The sequence below is a fragment of the Rhodnius prolixus genome, unplaced genomic scaffold (genome assembly GCF_049639745.1).
Source record: "Rhodnius prolixus isolate KJV_2025 unplaced genomic scaffold, Rpr scaffold_23, whole genome shotgun sequence".
NCBI classification, from domain to species: domain Eukaryota; kingdom Metazoa; phylum Arthropoda; class Insecta; order Hemiptera; family Reduviidae; genus Rhodnius; species Rhodnius prolixus.
In genome coordinates, this window is record NW_027411627.1 from 1,474,903 (window position 1) to 1,493,016 (window position 18,114).

Sequence of the window (18,114 nt, forward strand, 5' to 3'; positions counted from 1 at the left end):
AGGTATTTGTACGTAAATAGCAAAATTAAACTGCGATTTCAGTACTTCCTTTTAAGAGGAGCAAGAAAAATAAACTGCGATTACAGCACTTCTCCCTAAAAGGCAAAAAGGCAAAGATTTTGAATCGAACGACAATTCATTTATGTTAATCGGTTCACTCATTGATAATTTTAACGATTGCAGTACTTCCTCTTAGCAGGTGTAAGAGGATGTTGGCACTTCACAGCCACGTAGAGCTTTAGTCACTTCTTCGTGCTAAATTTTATCAAAATCAAACTAAGCGTTATAGAAATATTGGTAACATTAGTTTTAGAAAGGGCCTTATTTGGGTGGGGCAAACTCCCCTCCTGATGAGGCTCAGGTCAAGACTTTTAAGGGGCAAATCTGTACAAAAATTCGATTCGAATGACACTTCAATCATGATAATCGGTTCACGTGTCGATAAAGAGCAGATCGTCGCCTTATTGTTACGTAGGGAGCCCTAACCCTATCATCCTACCAAATTTTATCAAAATCGGGCCAAGATTTACAGAGTAATTAGTAATAATAATTTTTGAAGGGGCCTTACATAAAGGGGGCTAACTTCTCTCCCATTCAATGTACAGCGTCGAGACCCCCAAAAGGCACATCTACAATGTACTACAATGTTCCTTGATTGGATGTAAATAACAATTTACAAAAATTATTAACAACTGTAATTATATAAAATTGTTAACTCAGAAACTACTTAATTAAATAATGGTTAAAGATAACTTAAGTGTTGCCTTAAATTAGGTTTGATACTGAGTGAAAGTATTTTTAAGGAAAATAGCACACTACTATAATTATGGCTAGTATTATCTAAATTTTCATTAAGTAATTACAAAATTATATTACAAACGCTGCAATATTTCATTTTACAGTTTTTAATTACTTCATTAATTTGATAATTTATTTTTACTGAGATAAAATTGCATTTAAATTAGAAGAGTTTCTCATAGAACATTGGCAACTTGATGTTAAGCCAGCTTGATGGTAAGTCAGCTTGATGGTAAGCCAGCTTGATGGTAAGTTGTGTTCCTGCATAAACTGTACTGTAGTCTATGCAACTTATTCTGTAAATTCTTTTCATTGGGTTATGAACAAATTTGAGCTGTTTTTCCTATCCATAACCATGTTCACTATGTTACGCAAAAGTTGCTTAACAGGTCTTTTCAGTTAATGCCTTTTTTAGAACATGAAAAGTTCTAAGCTTAATTTAATAAACTGGCCGAATGTCTAAAGGTCTGAGGATTTCCACAGATTGTAATAGAATGTTTGAAAGCCACTTTCGAAATTACTGAAACCAAAGAGAGAGGAGGATGGACGGGCTTCTAAGATCTATTTCAACCAAATTAGAGAGGCTGATATGGGACTAGAAATTTAGTAGTTCGAAAGAGTGACCATTATCGTTAGATTCAGCCCTTCTGGCCACGTGTCACCGTTAGTGACTTGTACGTAATTGGTGGCGATTTGGGATACCCTAAAAAGTAAATTATTAATTAAATATCACTTACAAGAGAAAGTGAACAAGTTTAAAATAAGAAGCTGCGTATCCTCTCACCAGCAGAGAAAAGTTTCAGGAGAATAAGCGACTCCCAGTGACCCACAACTGTTACCAGTGGCTGCCTCAAGAAGTTGCTGAAACATTTCTTATCATCTTACCAGCGAGGTGTTCGCTGACCTGGAGACTGTAATATCCTTTTTCTATTCCAAGTGATTTCCGTTACATTAAACCAATGTTGACAAGAAGGGCTAATCCGGTTTAGTAAGTGATTTACATAGTCTACGCAAATAGGCCCTTCCCGAACATAGTAGTGGTACATTTTTGTAAAGTAGAAAATTGATTTTTTTTTTTGCAATTATGAGGCAAAATTCTGACCGAGCGTGGAGACTCTGAAGCGTAGAGCGCCCGCATGGGGGACCCTGGTGCAACACTTGTTTTTTGGTCCCCAAGACCGCACTGTGTAGTAATGCTCGATTCATCTTGTTGCACTAAAAGTCTTACATGTTTTAATTCAGCTGGCGTAATTTTAATTTCAGTTGTTAGGATGTTGACTACATTTATTCTACTATGGTGCTGCAGCTTGGCAGTTGACGGAAGAGGTATTCTGTACCCTTATGGGTCAGAGTCCAGAGACGTGAGGTTTCTACATGATATCTGGCAATTCAGACTGGAAGACACCCCGGGAATAGGAAATCGCGACAAGTGGTATTCACAGAAAATGTCTCTGGTTTGTAATCACTTCTGGTACCAATTTACCAGTGTTGCTAAAAACACCAATTGTAAAGTCAGGGGGTGTATTATTATAAACACTGTTTCAGAGCGGCCCCACCCTACCGATGCCCGTGCCGAGCAGTTACAACGACGTGACTGTGAATCCTAACATCAGAGGCCATGTCGGAATCGTCTGGTACGACCGCAACTTCTATGTTCCAAAATTCTGGCAAGGATTGAGAGTGTGGCTTCGATTTGCCAGTGTGTTCTACCTGGCACATGTGGTAAGTGTGGCCAACAATTAGGTCATCTTAATTTGCCGCATAATGATTTGAAAATGATGGTTTTGCACAAGAGAGGCCTCGCTACTTCTACTGCGCCACTTGAACTATTCAAGGATGAAAACTATTATGAAGTTCCTCAGCTCATGACTTACTGTCGTCAGTATTTGTTTCGTTAGGTTTAAAAGTGTTTACCATTAAACGACAGCGAATGCCGTAAAAATGCCAAGTCTTGGAAAAAATATAATTAAGCGCTAGAAAATAGAAATTATTCCAATCAATTTGATGATTCTATCTTTACACTTCTCTTGTTATGGTTTACATCAGACGTTCTAGTAAAATGAATACATGAATTTTTGTTTGCTAAATGTCTTCGTGACTTGCAGTCTAGACCCCGGGTTTTATTACATTTTAAGAGTGACATTGTCAGGCTTATCACTCTGGTTTAAAATCTCTCAGAGGGCATGTTGCCGTATTTTGTTTAGTTTTTGAACCATCGATCCTCTTCAAACTTTCCAAAACTTACATACATCAAAGCCTTCAGACCTTGATGAATTTACTTATATTGGTAAATACTAAAAGAAAAATCCGATGGGAACACTCATGACTTAGGGTGGGAACTTCTATTAAATGATTTGGAAAGTCACCATTTTGAAATAAAAATATAGCTGACTTCAATGTTGCTACAGTAAAATGTTACTTAAACTAATAGAACAATAAAATAGTTGAAGAAAGCGAGTCGTCACAGCTCCCCAAAATAGGCAAAAATTATTGGCAAAATAAGTTCGCCTTTCGAATTATTGGATTTGAATAAAATCCATGAGCTAACTGCAGAATGATTCCTTCAGGTTTTTTATTTTAATTTTTGGAATTTTACACTCATTCAAATTCCAGGGAAATTTAAATACAAGTTTTTCCAACCATAATTGAACATACAATAGACGATCATAATAACTTTTTAAAAATAAATTTCATTAAATCTCTTTTAAATATTTTAAAAAGTACCAATTTTTTTCCCCAGAAGAAATTGAATACTCCACAATTAAAAAAAAAAAAATTATTAAAACTGTCCGGTAGGACAGTTGTATAAGGGTTGATCATCAAAAACTGCACGAAAAAGCGTAACGTTGAAAAACACCCAACTTTGACATTTTTTTTCTCTTTTTCTATAAAAGATAAAATTCCCAAATTTTCTTCAAAATAAAGGGCAAACCCTCCTTTATAGCTGTAATTTTTTTGCAATCACCCAGATCTAATAGATTTCGAGAAATACGTTGCTGAAAATAGGCCAAAACCGCATTTTCAGAAAATGTTCTTGTTCTTGTTGTTGTTGTTGTTACCTTTTTTGTAAACAACGTAGCGCCTAAACGCGTGAACCGATTTTCATGAGTGTGGTGTCATTCGATTCGGAATTTTATGTAGATGTGCCTTTTGGGGGTCTCGACACTGTACATCGAATGGGAGAAGAGCTAGCCCCCTTTATGTAAGGCCCCCTCCAAAATTATTATTACTAATTACTCTGTAAATCTTGGCCCGATTTTGATAAAATTTGGTAGGATGATAGAGTTAGGGCTCCCCTAAGTAACATTAAAGCGGCGATCAGCTCTTACACTTGTTAAGGGAAAGTATAGCAATCGTTTCTAATTATCGACACGTGAACCGATTTTCATGAATGATGTGTCATTCGAATCGAAATTTTGTACAGATTTGCACTTTAAAAGCCTGGACGCTGTGCCTCATAAGGAGGGGAGTTCGCCCCACCCAAATAAGGCCCTTTCTAAAACTATTATTACCAGTATTTCTATAACGCTTAGTCCGATTTTGATAAAATTCAGCTCGAATAAGTGGTTAAAGCTCCTCTGCGTGGCTGTGAAGTGCTATCATGCTCTTGCACCTACTAAGAGGAAGTACTGCAATCGTTTAAATTATCAATGAGTGAACCGATTTAAATCAATGAATTGTCGTTCGATTAAAAAATCTTTGTCTCTTTGCCTAGAAGTACTGCAATCGCAGTTTATTTTTCTTACTCCTCTTAAAGGGAAGTACTGAAATCGCAGTTTAATTTTGTTATTTACGTACAAATATCTTCCTATGTTATTCAAAACGCTTTTTTAAAAAAAAGTGTTATTGAGGAGCGTTTGGGGGACCGCAACTAATAATCATTCTTTAAAAAGATCTCTCCAGTGGTAGTTACGGTTCCGACTTAACACCTTATCAGGTTATAATGATAGAAATGCTTATTCCAAATTAAAAAAAAATCTGTAAAGCAGATATGTAACTTTGCAAAATAGACAAAAAGGAAAATCCATCCAAAAGGTACAAAAATCTCTTTAACAAAAACTTACAGTTTAAAATGTTAAGTATAAGGGTTGATTAAACGCCAAAAGGTACACAAATCAGCAAGCACCCAACATTTCATTAATACTTTATTAATATTTAAGTAATTCTACTGCATTAATTTTCATTAATAAGTTATTTTTTAGAATTTATTAGATGTCACAGACCCTTATGCTGGCCACTTCATTTATAATATTTTTTTGTTATAATTATGATCAATCACATATACGTACATGCATGTTAAAGTAGAAAAAGACAAAGTTAGAGTCAGCTACTGTCTTGAATTCATCTTACCGAAATATTCATGAGCACAAATAACACACAGTTAATAACCAGTAGATTATTCAACAATTATTGATTTCTCAATTGTAATTTAATTTAGTCCCCCTAATTTTACTTATAGTAAAATACTGGTATAATTAGCTGCCCTAAAAGTATGCATATCTTATTCATTTTACATTACATGTATACAACATTGTGGGATGAATACCTAGATTGAGAATGTAATTGAAGAAAACTATATTATTTGCGATAAAGCCAGATAATTATTACCTATTATTATAAACGTTTGACTACTACATAAAATAACAATTACTTTAATCGAAGAATGAACTTAAACCAACAATTTTTATTTAAAAATAAATAAATAAAATAAACAAAATCATTAATGTATGTTGGTGTAAGCATTTTTTAAAAAAGGTTTTGAATTCTTTAGCCTCATAATTTTTTTTATTTTTTATAACGTTTTTTTTTAACCTGTAATCAACAGTTTGATTATTATAAATAACTAGATATTACAGTCAATCTACAGTTCTACTTGAACATATATTTTGTAGACGAAAATGGCCAGCATAAGGGTCTGTGACATCTAATAAATTCTAAAAAATATTAATGAATATTAATGCAGTAAAATTACTTAAATATTAATGAAGAATTAATGAAATGTTGAGTGCTTGCTGATTTGTGTACCTTTTGGCGTTTAATCAACCCTTATACTTAACATTTTAAACTGTAAGTTTTTGTTAAAGATAATTATCTGGCTTTATCGCAAATAATATAGTTTTCTTCAATTATATTCTCAATCTAGGTATTCATCCCACAATGTTGTATATATGTAATATAAAATAAATAAGATATGCATATTTTTAGGACAGCTAATTATTCCAGTATTTTACTATAAGTAAAATTAGGGGGACTAAATTAAATTACAATTGAGAAGTGAGTAAATATTGTTGAATAATCTACTTGTTATAACTGTGTGCTATTTGTACTCACGAATATTTCGGTAAGACGAATTCAAGATAGTAGCCTACTCTAACTTTGTCTTTTTCTACTTTAACATGCATGTACGTATATGTGATTTATCATAATTATAACAAAAAAATATTATGAATGAAGTGGCCAGCATAAGGGTCTGTGACATCTAATAAATTCTAAAAAATAATTTATTAATGAAAATTAATGCAGTAGAATTACTTGACTATTAATGAAGTATTAATGAAATGTTGGGTACTCGCTGATTTGTGTACCTTTTGGCGTTTAATCAACCCTTATACTTAACATTTTAAACTGTAAGTTTTTGTTAAAGAGTAATAGTTTTAGAAAGGGCCTTACTTGGGTGGGGCAAACTCCCCTCCTAATGAGGCACAGCGTCGAGACTTTTAAAGTGCAAATCTGTACAAAATTTCGATTCGAATGACACTTCATTCATGAAAATCGGTTCACGTGTCGATAATTTGAAACGATTGCTATACTTCCCATTAACAAGTGTAAGAGCAGATCGCCGCTTTAATGTTACGTAGCGGAGCTCTAACCCTATCATCCTACCAAATTTGATTAAAATTGGGCCAAGATTTACAGAGTAATTAGTAATAATAATTTTGGAGGGGGCCTTACATAAAGGGGGCTAACTCTTCTCCCATTCGATGTACAGTGTCGAGACCGCCAAAAGGCGCATCTACATAAAATTCCGAAACGAATGACACCTCACTCATGAAAATCGGTTCACGCGTTTAGGCGCTACGTTGTTTACAAAAAAGGTAACAAGAAGAAGAAGAAGAAGAAGACCAAGAACATTTTTTGAAAAAGTCGTTTTTGCTCATTTTCGGCAACTTTTTTCTCAAAACCTATTTGATCTGGGTTGTTGCAAAAAAATTACAGTCATAAAGGAGGGTTTGCCCTATATTTTAAAGGAAATTTGGGAATTTTATCTTTTATATAAAAAGAGAAAAAAATTGACAAAGTTGAGTGTTTTTCAACGTTACGCTTTTTCGTGCACTTTTTGACGATCAACCCTTATACAACTGTCCTACCGGACAGTTTTAATTACCAATATTTCTATAACGCTTAGTCCGATTTTGATAAAATTAAGCATGAAGAAGTGATTAAAGCTCCTCTACATGGCTGTGAAGTGTTATCATGCTCTTACAACTACTAAGAGGAAGTATAGCTATCGTTAAAATTATCAATGATTGAACCAATTTATAACAATGAATTGTAGTTCGATTCAAAATCTTTGCCTTTTTGCCTTTTAGGGAGAAGTACTGTAATCGCAGTTTATTTTTCTTGCTCCTCTTAAAAGGAAGTACTGAAATCGCAGTTTAATTTTGCTATTTCCGTACAAATACCTTCCTATTTTATTCAAAACGCTTTCTTAAAAAAATTGTTATTGAGGATGGCAACTATAATCATTCTTTAAAAAGATCTCTCCAGTACTAGTTACGGTTCCGACTTAACACCTTATCAGGTTATAATGATAGAATTGCTTGTTACAAAGTTTAAAAAAATCTGTAAAGCGGATGTGTAACTTTGCAAAATAGACAAAAATGAAAATCTATCCAAAAGGTCCAAAAATCTCCTTAACAAAAACTTACAGTTTAAAATGTTAAGTATAAGGGTTGATTAAACGCCAAAAGGTACACAAATCAGCTAGTACCAAACATTTCATTCATGCTTAGCTGATATAATTTAAGTAATTTTGTTGTATTAACTTTTCCTTCACATTTTTTAGAAATTATTAGATGTCACAGACCCTTATGCTGGCCAGTTCATTCATAATATTATTTTGTTATAATTATGATAAAATGTTTATTATATCTTCGTTTTTAAATAGGTACTTTAACTTTATTCCAAATTATTCTTCGGATTTATCTTTAATATGCCCTTTATTCAGAGTAGTCACATAGTATACATGCATGTTAAAGTAGAAAAAGACAAAGTTAGAGTCGGCTACTGTTTAAATTTGAATCACGGATTTAAAACAATATTTCAGTCTTTAATTCGTCTTACCGAAATATTCGTGAGCACAAATAACACACAGTTAATATCAAGTAGATTATTCAACAACAATTATTCATTTCTCAATAAATTGTAATTTAATTTAGTCCCCCTAATTTTATTTATAGTAAAATACAGGAATAATTAGCTGTCCTAAAAGAATGCTTATCTTATTTATTTTATATTACAAATATACAACATTGTGAGAAAAACAGCTACATGGAGAGTGTAATTGAAGAAAACTATATTATTTGCGATAAAGCCAGATAATTATTACCTATTATTATAAACGTTTGACTACTACATAAAATAACAATTACTTTAATCGAAGAATGAACTTAAACCGACGATTTAAAAAAATAAATAAAATAAAATCATTGATGTATGTTGATGTAAGCATTTTTTAAAAAACGTTTTTAAATTTTTTAGCCTCATAATTTTTTTTGTAACTTTTTCTTTTTAACCTGTAATTAATAGTTTGATTATTATAGATTAATAGATATTAAAGTCAATCTACAGTGCTACTTGAACAAATATTTTGAAGATGAAAATGGCCAGCATAAGGGTCTGTGACATCTAATAATTTCTAAAAAATGTGAAGGAAAAGTTAATGCAGCAAAATTACTTAAATATATCAGCTAAGCATGAATGAAATGTTGGGTACTACCTGATTTGTGTACCTTTTGGCGTTTAATCAACCCTTATACTTAACATTTTAAACTGTAAGTTTTTGTTAAGGAGTATAGAGTTGAAGTGTTCATTTTGCACATCACTTTAGGGCCACTTTCATCACCTTGTCAATAAATGTTTGAATTTCTTGCACCCTGTTCATGGAGAGTACATTTGGTATTTAGTGGGTGAACGGAGAATACATCACCAGTCATGAGTTCGGAGGAGTGCCCTTCCAAGCAGAGGTGACTTCAGCCCTCAAATATGGCGCGGAAAACCTGGTCACAGTGTCTGTCAACAACACCCTCACTGACATCACCATACCATCCGGTGAACTGGAAGAAATAGATACGTAAGTTTACTGTATTTATGTATCTTGCTGCTTTATCTTTGGTTGGGCTGCTTGAATTTAACTCCCCTGTGGTCCCTTAATAATTTCACATTGACTTTTAACCAGAACCAACCATTATGTCGCCTTGTGAAATTATATTTTTTGCTACTATTTGTCTTAGAGTGGTTCGTTGTTTTGTACTCCATCTTCTCCTAACAGGAATCTGCTCGGTCAGTCGCAATTTTATTTTTAACTCATGAAAACAATCAAGCCAACCACAAATGGTACAACAAATCGAACAAAGATTTCAGCACAGGTTTTACCAAATAGTTACATATTTATTGAGATAGAATTCTCAGAAGCGGTTCACCTCCAATTGACCTCCATTCCGAGAAAACTTTGGGGTTCAATGACCTCAGAGTTTCTATTGCGAAACTCAATGCGTTTCTATTTCCAAAATTGAGGAAATTCATTATTGAAAATGTCAGAACTACAATAACTCGTAGATACACTAATCTACATCTCAGAAAACTAACCATAAATTTAGTGAGAATAGCTGCATCAATTTTTCTTGCCTCAATGAATATAATAACTAAATTGACCTAAAAATTAGTATTGACTCTAACATGGCAGTTGGCTTGAATATTGTAATAAAATGGTACAGATGAAGGACTCAGTCATCCCAGGTCTCACCTAAAATCAATGCATTCGTAGAATAAAAACAATAGAGTTTTCATAAGTCAAATCCAAATTTAAATGAGACCCTTTGAAGTCCCTCAAAAACAGCCGTTTTGACCTGTAGAATGATTTTCAGCCAATTCGGAATTGGGTAATACTTTCCATACTCATAACTTTACACAAACGTTAGAACCGAACTTTATTTTGAAACGCAAATTTCGAATATTACTCTGCATTAAGGCATGCTAATTGTCGGGGGAGGGGAAATAAAAAAAATCATCCGCAATTAGTTTACTTTTATAAGGTGGGCAGCCGGTCCTAGAAGTTGTAACATTGAACTGATATTATGAGTAACAACTCTTTTTTCGTTTGCAGATCTAACGGCACTAGGCTGACACAGCGGTTTCCTTTTCGTCACTTCAATTACGCTGGAATCGATGATTTTGTGCATCTGTACACTACTCCTATCGTGTACGTGGACGACATCACCCTGTTCACAGACTTTAATGGTTCTAATGGTGAGTACTTTACTTCGGCACCACTGCACTCTATCGGTGTCTGCAAAAAGTTTCATTGTCCTACTTCCTAAATGCTCGAGCAACCAGAAAGACCTTATTTGACTTTCAGGATGTTCAGGGAGCTCCACACTGCCTTGAATTTATAACCATTAGAGAACTGAGATGATTGCTCTCCTTTTCTATCTAATCTAAGCACTCATAATAAGTTAGAGACTAATAATTTTTCTCTGATTTCGCAGGTATTGTTAATTTCACGGTCAGCTGTGAAGGGCTGACTTCCTTCAGTAAGCTCAGCTTTACAATAAGGATCTTGGACGCAACAGAATCTTGTGTGGCGGTGACGATGGACACAATGAACAGCAATGTGTTCTCTGGTACCATCAGAATCCCTAACGTCAATCTTTGGTGGCCATCTTTCATGAATCGAAATCCTGGATATTTGTACACCTTCCAGGTAATGATTCTGTGATATTACTTAAGAGCATACTCCCCGGGTAATGACATTGGATGGTGATGAAGAGATTTCATTTGGCGTTCCAGGTCACAGTGAGCACCTTACTGGATGGAGTGGAAGTACAGGATACTTACAGACTAAAGTTCGGCGTTAGAACAGTTCACTTTACTGCCACTCAACTTTTGCTTAACGGCCAGCCCATCTATTTAAGAGGAATAGGAGGCAATGAAGATGCAGATGTGAGTAGCTGATTTCTGTTACTCATCCCTTTCATCCTTTTGGACCTTTAATAGATTCCGTGTGCCTAAAATTAAAAAAGAACTCTAAAGAACTTACTTCCAAAACTTGCGCACAGAACGTCCTTCAATCTCACACCATCTCTACAATTTTATTTTAGCCCCTCTCCCCCTCAACAATTAAAATTAAAACTAGTATTAGCAAACCTCGTGTTCGGTCGCGATCGGGGACGTTCGGCCAGTTCGGCTGGCTATGACTTCGCGCTGGTCGGCCTGACATTCTGAAAAATCTATTTGAACGAACGTTGTGAACATTGCGTTCATATAGTACTTTGGTAAGTTTTTTTTGGTTAAATTATTTAATTAGTTTGTATCTGAGGTTATTGGCGTCCGAAGCGTCCTTTTTTCAGTGCTCTGCTGCCTCCAGACAGCGTTCTCTCGTTCAGACAATACTGGCCATCACCGGACAGTGAACTGAAAGAAGCTCGTAGGAAGAGAAAATCTAACGGCCAGTAGCTGAATTCGAACCCGGTATCTCCGCGTGCGAATCCAATTCGCTAACCCCATAGCTAATGGTTATATACAGGTTATATAAAGGTTATAAAACAAGTTTCAGGTTACATTAATTCACAATAAAGTTTACTGCTTGAGTGGACTTAGAGCTAATTTTCGGTTAAGAATATGTTATTGTGAAACAGGTTTTAGGCAATTTCAATTTACCAAAAGGTAACTTGGGCAGACTTGAAGCTCTAAATCCATAGTTGGGAAGAGGTGCGCTTATTTTCTTTGCATACTTCTCAACAAACTGGGCAGTTTGAAAATTAAAGAGAAACTAAAATAATTGCTTACTTTAATACAAACTCACACTGATACGACGAAGTTTGTTATTAGATTAGTGAATCAACAAGTATCTATCTGCGTGAGAGGTCACTTTGATAGGAAGGCAATGAACTTGCTGAAGTAGCAAGTAAGTGTCCACCTGATGTAAGTCAAGTATGATTACTCAGGCGAGTTGTTTATGATGTTCCAGCAACGAGGCAAAGCTCCTGATCTTCCAGTATTATACAGAGATCTGTACTTAACGTCGTGGTTGGGCATCAATATCTACCGCTCCGTCAACAGACTGCTCAATGAGTTAATAATGGATGCTGTAGATGAGAGCCTTGCCATTATTGACGAGTGTCCTTTCATTACCAGGTCAGTATACATTTAGGCATTTAAAGAATCAGTGAACATGCATAATAACCAACAGGTTCATTGCCCAAAAACAAAAAAAAGTAAACAATGTTGCAAATTACATGGCGTTAATGACCGTGGCGATTGATGCGAAAAACACTAATACAAGGATACATGTACTTGAGGATCCCCATTTTATAAAAAAGTGGTTAATGTGTCGCGATTCCTTTGCAAGTACGAAATGTGATGTGGCTCCCTTCCTCCCAGACATTGTCAAGGGATGTTGTTCTAACAATCTTTTTGCTTATAGCTTAGCTTCTGTCCAATACAATTTTGGGATTCTCAACTGTTCAAAGGGCTGAAGTTGAACATTACCACTTCTAAGCTGCTAATTAAAAATGTTTTAGATCTTTAAATGCAGATTTATTGGAGAAACATAAACAGTATTTAACAGAGATAATACGGCGAGACAAAAATCGCCCGTCAGTGATAATGTGGTCACTTGGTAATCGACTTCTGGCAGTCGAGAATGATAGCTACTACAGGTAATTGGCGGCAAACAGACAAGGTAAGAGTGCACAAGTAGACAGATAACTGCTGTGACTGCTTCCTTACAGATCTGTGGTGTCACACGTGAAGTCCCTCGACGGAATTCGACCAATCACCGCTCCCCTTACTAAGATCCACCTGCAAACCGGAAATGTGGTAAGCCAATTCATTCATCTTTTTTGTGGATATTTGAGACCGAATAATGTTACATTGATTAAATTAGTGACAACAAAATTTTAGGCGCAATACTTGGACATTATTGGCGTTGCTGCCTACTTCGGCTGGTATTCCTATCGCGGAGAGTTGGACGCTATCGTGCCGGCCGCGCTAAAAGATTTACATGTTTGGCAGAAATACGGTAAACCCATATTCATGATGGAGTACGGAGCGGACGCAATGCCAGGAGTTCATATAGTAATAGCATTCAACTGAATTAATATGTTCTTGGCAACGGTGAATATGTGGCAGAGTTCACTTTTAGTGAAAATTAGAAATTTAATGCAACAAAAATGTTCATAAAATAGGAATCGACAAGAAGTTTTAAAAACGTAGCCCTGAAAAGTAACAAAATTTTACAAACCCATTTATTCACCGTTACCGTAGATGCACCTGTTATGGACTACATGTCCAGTCTTGTAAAAATTTGGCTGATTCACTTGTCCTTTATCACCAGCTTCCAGATTGGCCTTGGTCTGAGGAATATCAAATACAGTTTCTGTCAAAGCACTTTGAAGTTTTCGACGCATTGAGGAATCAGAGCGAAGGGTTCATCGGCGAGGTTATCTGGACTTACAATGATTACAAAACGAAAGGTAGTATTTAGGTTATGTGATAAGAAATAAGAGTTTCTGGATTGAAGCACCCACGTGCTAACATTAACATTGGAGGGGAAGAATTCACAGTGGAGGAGCACCCTTTTGATTATTTGATATATCTATAAATAATTGATTCCAGATAGTTTAAACAATTGTGCTTTCTTGGTTTGTTTGTTTTTTGTGTAAGAGCGAAAAACTTTCAGATTTCGCTTCTGAAAATCAATTATCTCCATGATTGCACACTAGAAAAAAGTCCGTCGCTAAATAGATGCCTATAATCGAGTTTTCAGACAATAGTCGGTAAAGCTGAGACGAACTGCGCCATTGGATTTCCATTGTTGGCCTTGGATACCATTTTCACGGTTTTCCTTTCTTCCTCACCCACAGGACTTCGTCCTACTACAACTCATAACTTTCCTTCTTCAATCTTTTCTTAAAGCTCCCAGTTTCAAAACATATTGAACAGTTACAAATATTTAACAGTTTTTTATTCTGCCATGTTCAGAACACTGATTGTTATAAACATAATGATAAACATATTCCATCATTTTGTTTCAGGAAGTTTCTACCTGGTACCTCTAATAGTGTGTGATTACTTATTTCAGTTAATGCAGTAGACGGTGTAGAATTTGACCGGAAAGGAATTTTTACAAGGCAGAGAGAGCCGAAAAGTGGAGCCACTATTGTCCGCAGGAGATACCATCTGTTGGCAAATGAGATTAACGGCCAGCCACTACCACAGTCTCTGTACCTGGCTCCAGCAGAGTGAATCCTTTCTAAATCTAATCATTTCACCGCTGCTCAGCTTCTTTAGTTTTCAGATGTCCGCAGAATACTTCTGCCAGCAGACAATACTGATCATTTTATTGTATTAAAACTTTTCAAAACTTCGCTTATTTGTTTTGTTTTACAAACCACTCATTTTTCTTCTCTTCTATATTAAAATTGTTGGAAACTTGGATAAATAATCAGTGAAAGTTTCAAGTCTGTAACCTAACTATAAGGGTGGTGCTATTTTTTTTGGCAAGCAGTATAGATACGTCTGCCTGAAGAAAGCAGGAGAGTTGTCGTTTTAGAATGCTGGCAATAGGGAATTTAATGGAATGAGTCAGCTGTCCAACACTCTTTACTTCCTTCAAGGCAATAAAACCGATTTAGTTTTAGTTTATGAATAAACTTATTTTTCCCTTAGTTCACCGTTTTCATCTTCAATTTGTCCAGGGCAGCTATCCCCTGTCGCTTTCTGGCAACGCCCATGGTCCAGACCTATCTTCAGATGTATCATGAAATGATGTTAAAAATCAGAGCAGAAATAATAGCTTATTCGGTTTATTAATTTGGTCTCTTCAGCTGTTTATAAAAATAGGTTATTTGGTGGTCACCATTGTTACAAGTGGTATCGCGCCACACTGGAATTCTCAAGTATCTTAAAAAGTTACCTTCAACTTTAAATTTATACTTAATGTTGCGTTCAGTAGCAAAAGCTTCCTTCTTGCACCTGTAATTCTTGGAGACTTTCCGGAAATCTTGGGTGGTCACCAGAGTTGGAGGGGTATGTACTCTTCGTGGAAACTTTCCAGTCTAATCTGCAGTAGCGACATTGAAATCTGAAGAGTGGCTTTGTGGAGGAGAGTTTTGGCACCCGGGAGTAGTTATTCCCGACTCCTGGTTTGCCTATGGGAACCTTCTGGACTGTATCGAATTCTGGTGGAAAATATACTCTCCCTAGAATTCTTTTAATTTGATGGAGAGATTATGTGTTGGAACTATTCTTGACTAGCGGCTTCTTGCTCCTCCCAAAACCTCTCTGGAGAACCTGGTTGAGTTTGTTTGGAGGGCGGTGGTGAAGGTGAAGTTAGGAGAAAATTTCCTGTGGAAGTTATTTAAACGAAATAAAGTGGGGTGGGGTGGGTGGGTTAAACATGTTGCCGTGATGAAACTCTTCTAGGCTGAGATTTTTGGAACTTAGACGTCGAACACATCGCAGCCTTCCTCAAAGATTTAGGTTGGGTATTGTAGTAATAGCAAGCGACGAATTAGTGATAATGTTGCCCAAAGAAACAGACTGTTGGTCAGTTGGTACGATTCTGCAGTTAGGAATGAGTGAAAGGGAACTCCTTAACGCGACAACAGTTGCTATAACAACTGTTATAACGGCTTCATTTAAAAAGTAGGTGAAGTTACAAATTTGAAGCAGTTTGCATCCCAGATCTGGATTAGAAGCCCAAATACCCAAACCGGATGCTGTTATGCTTTCAATTAGTGCTGTGCTAAGAGGGAAGAGTGAGGGGCCGTCTGGCGCCAGCTGCCTCCAGTTTGCCGCTCCCACTCTCCACCCCTCCCCCAACTATCTTTCTCCCTCCCTTACTTACTTGAAAGTGAATTTTATTTCAAAATAAATGTTCCAAATACGCCCAATCTGTGTTCACGTATGTAAAAAACCGATTGGCTAGTGGGTGAGTGTGTATGTACATATTACAGCGTTTTTTTAAAGTAAAGAATGTAGAATGTGTTCTGGGGGGTAGCGAGAGAGCACTAACACAGCCAGCGCTAATGCCAAACTCCTTTAGTACGATCATAATACGGAAGTTAAGTATTGATGAACTGTCTCCAGTTTGAACAATGATACAAAATAGAAACTCAAACATTGTGCTTATTATCCGTAGTACCGGTAAAACCATAGACCTCCTCGCAATTAATTATTGATCCAGCAATGTTCATCATTGATGGCACCCTATGATGGTCCGTAGTATAAAAGAAATCGTTTAACCAGAAGTATGAATGTACTGGAACAGTCGATTGGAGTGTTTTGTTTTAGTTATCTGGAAATGTGCTGAAATGGTTTTCTATAAATCGATATGGTTGAGAAGTATGATGGTGATGCTGAAAGTTGGGGATAAGTTTGATTGCCCTAAATGTTCACGGTGAGGAACATTTGAATGTGTAGAGACGGTGGTGTCATTGCAGCTCGGAGCACTGGTGCAGCTTGAAATTTAGAGGCAGATTGTTTCCTTCCGCCAGTTGTGAACTGTAGCTCTGTTGCTGGAGCTCAGTGGGCTAAAGTTGGTGCCTAAGCAAGGAATTCTTAAGAAGTAATCGAGATATTCATCTGTTGAGCCTATCTTGGCCAGGCAAACTCATCTCCAAACTTTCTACTGAATGCCGCAGTCAAGAAATTTCCAATTTCTTTATTGTTGTGTGCATTTATAAATCCATATAAGTTAAATTTACTGTAATGTAAATAATAATTTGGATTTACTGCTGTTGGAATTTAATTTAATTGTTGACATCAGGCAGACAAAACAAGGAACAGTAATGTGGACTGAATTAAAAAGTTGCTGTTCCGGCGGAACTGTGCAGTTGTGGGTGGAGCGTGGGTGTTAGTCCGGCTTCCGCGTTTGATTGCAGTCGCCTCTGCATCTCCATTCACGTGTTACAACGCACCAGCCGTGCAGGCAATTCACCGGATATCGCACTCAGTTTATATACACCGGAGTCGCAGAGAACTTGAAATCTGGTGTTTATCACTCATTGTCACTCCTCTCATCATCTTAGATTCTCTTACACTAAACGTTTTCTTTAAATGTCATTAACTTGAATATTGGGTAACTAGCGAATAGTCGCGTGTGGAGAGTCTGAATTCAGATCCAGAGACAAGATATAGACTACTTTGAAAATAATAAAATTTTATGATCTACTGGTCTTAGTGCATGTGAAAACCATCATACAAAGGCGCCCTAAAAATAAACTTGGCTCTTTTAGAAAACAATGAACTCAAAAAATCAAACGATCGATTAAAGGCAATCAACTGAGGTCCAGTTAATGAATAAATTTTCCAGCATTTTTGAAACTTCCTTTAAAAAGTATAATCACTAATTAAAACTGACCGTTAGGAAGGTAAGATAAGGGAAGATATCACACACCCTTTCATATACACTTTTTCCATTTCATATACAAAATATTGTATTTGTTCAGAAAGGTGTAGCACTAATTTAACTTAGATTGATTGAAATAGAAGGTATCAAACTATTAGTCATTAAATCTTTAAAAATCGTTAAGTAACAGCCCTATTCAAATGAACATACAAAAAAAGGTACACAAATCAGCAAGTACCCAACATTTCATTAATACTTCATTGATATTATTTAAGTAATTTTACCGCATTAATTTTCATTAATATTTTTTAAGAATTTATTAGATGTCACATACCCTTATGCTGGCCATTTTCATCTACAAAATATTTGTTCAAGTAGCACACCATTTAACTTAGATTGACTGTAATATCTATTTATCTATAATAATCAAACTATTAATCACTGGTGAAAAAGAAAACGTTATAAAAAATAAAAAAATATGAGGCTAAAAAATTCATAAACTTTTTTAAAAATTGCTTACACCAACATACATCAATGATTTTATTTATTTTTATTTTTAAATAAAAATCGTCGGTTTAAGTTCATTCTTCGATTAAAGTAATTGTTATTTTATGAAGTAGTCAAACGTTTATAGTAATAGGTAATAATTATCTGGCTTTATCGCAAATAATATAGTTTTCTTC

General features: G+C 35.6%; 1 protein-coding gene across 1 annotated transcript; it reads left to right on the top strand.

Moving 5' to 3' along the window:
• The first annotated feature begins 1,029 nt into the window (after window positions 1–1,029).
• Window positions 1,030–14,447, top strand: LOC141459821 (beta-glucuronidase-like). The gene is made up of 12 exons (XM_074139336.1): window positions 1,030–2,252; window positions 2,344–2,520; window positions 8,985–9,151; window positions 10,184–10,326; window positions 10,566–10,780; window positions 10,867–11,019; window positions 12,047–12,213; window positions 12,600–12,737; window positions 12,810–12,897; window positions 12,982–13,155; window positions 13,415–13,553; window positions 14,162–14,447. The coding sequence occupies exons 1-12, from the start codon at window positions 1,935–1,937 to the stop codon at window positions 14,323–14,325; spliced, it is 2,043 nt and encodes a 680-aa protein (XP_073995437.1). The 5' UTR covers window positions 1,030–1,934; the 3' UTR covers window positions 14,326–14,447.
• The last annotated feature ends 3,667 nt before the right edge of the window (window positions 14,448–18,114 follow it).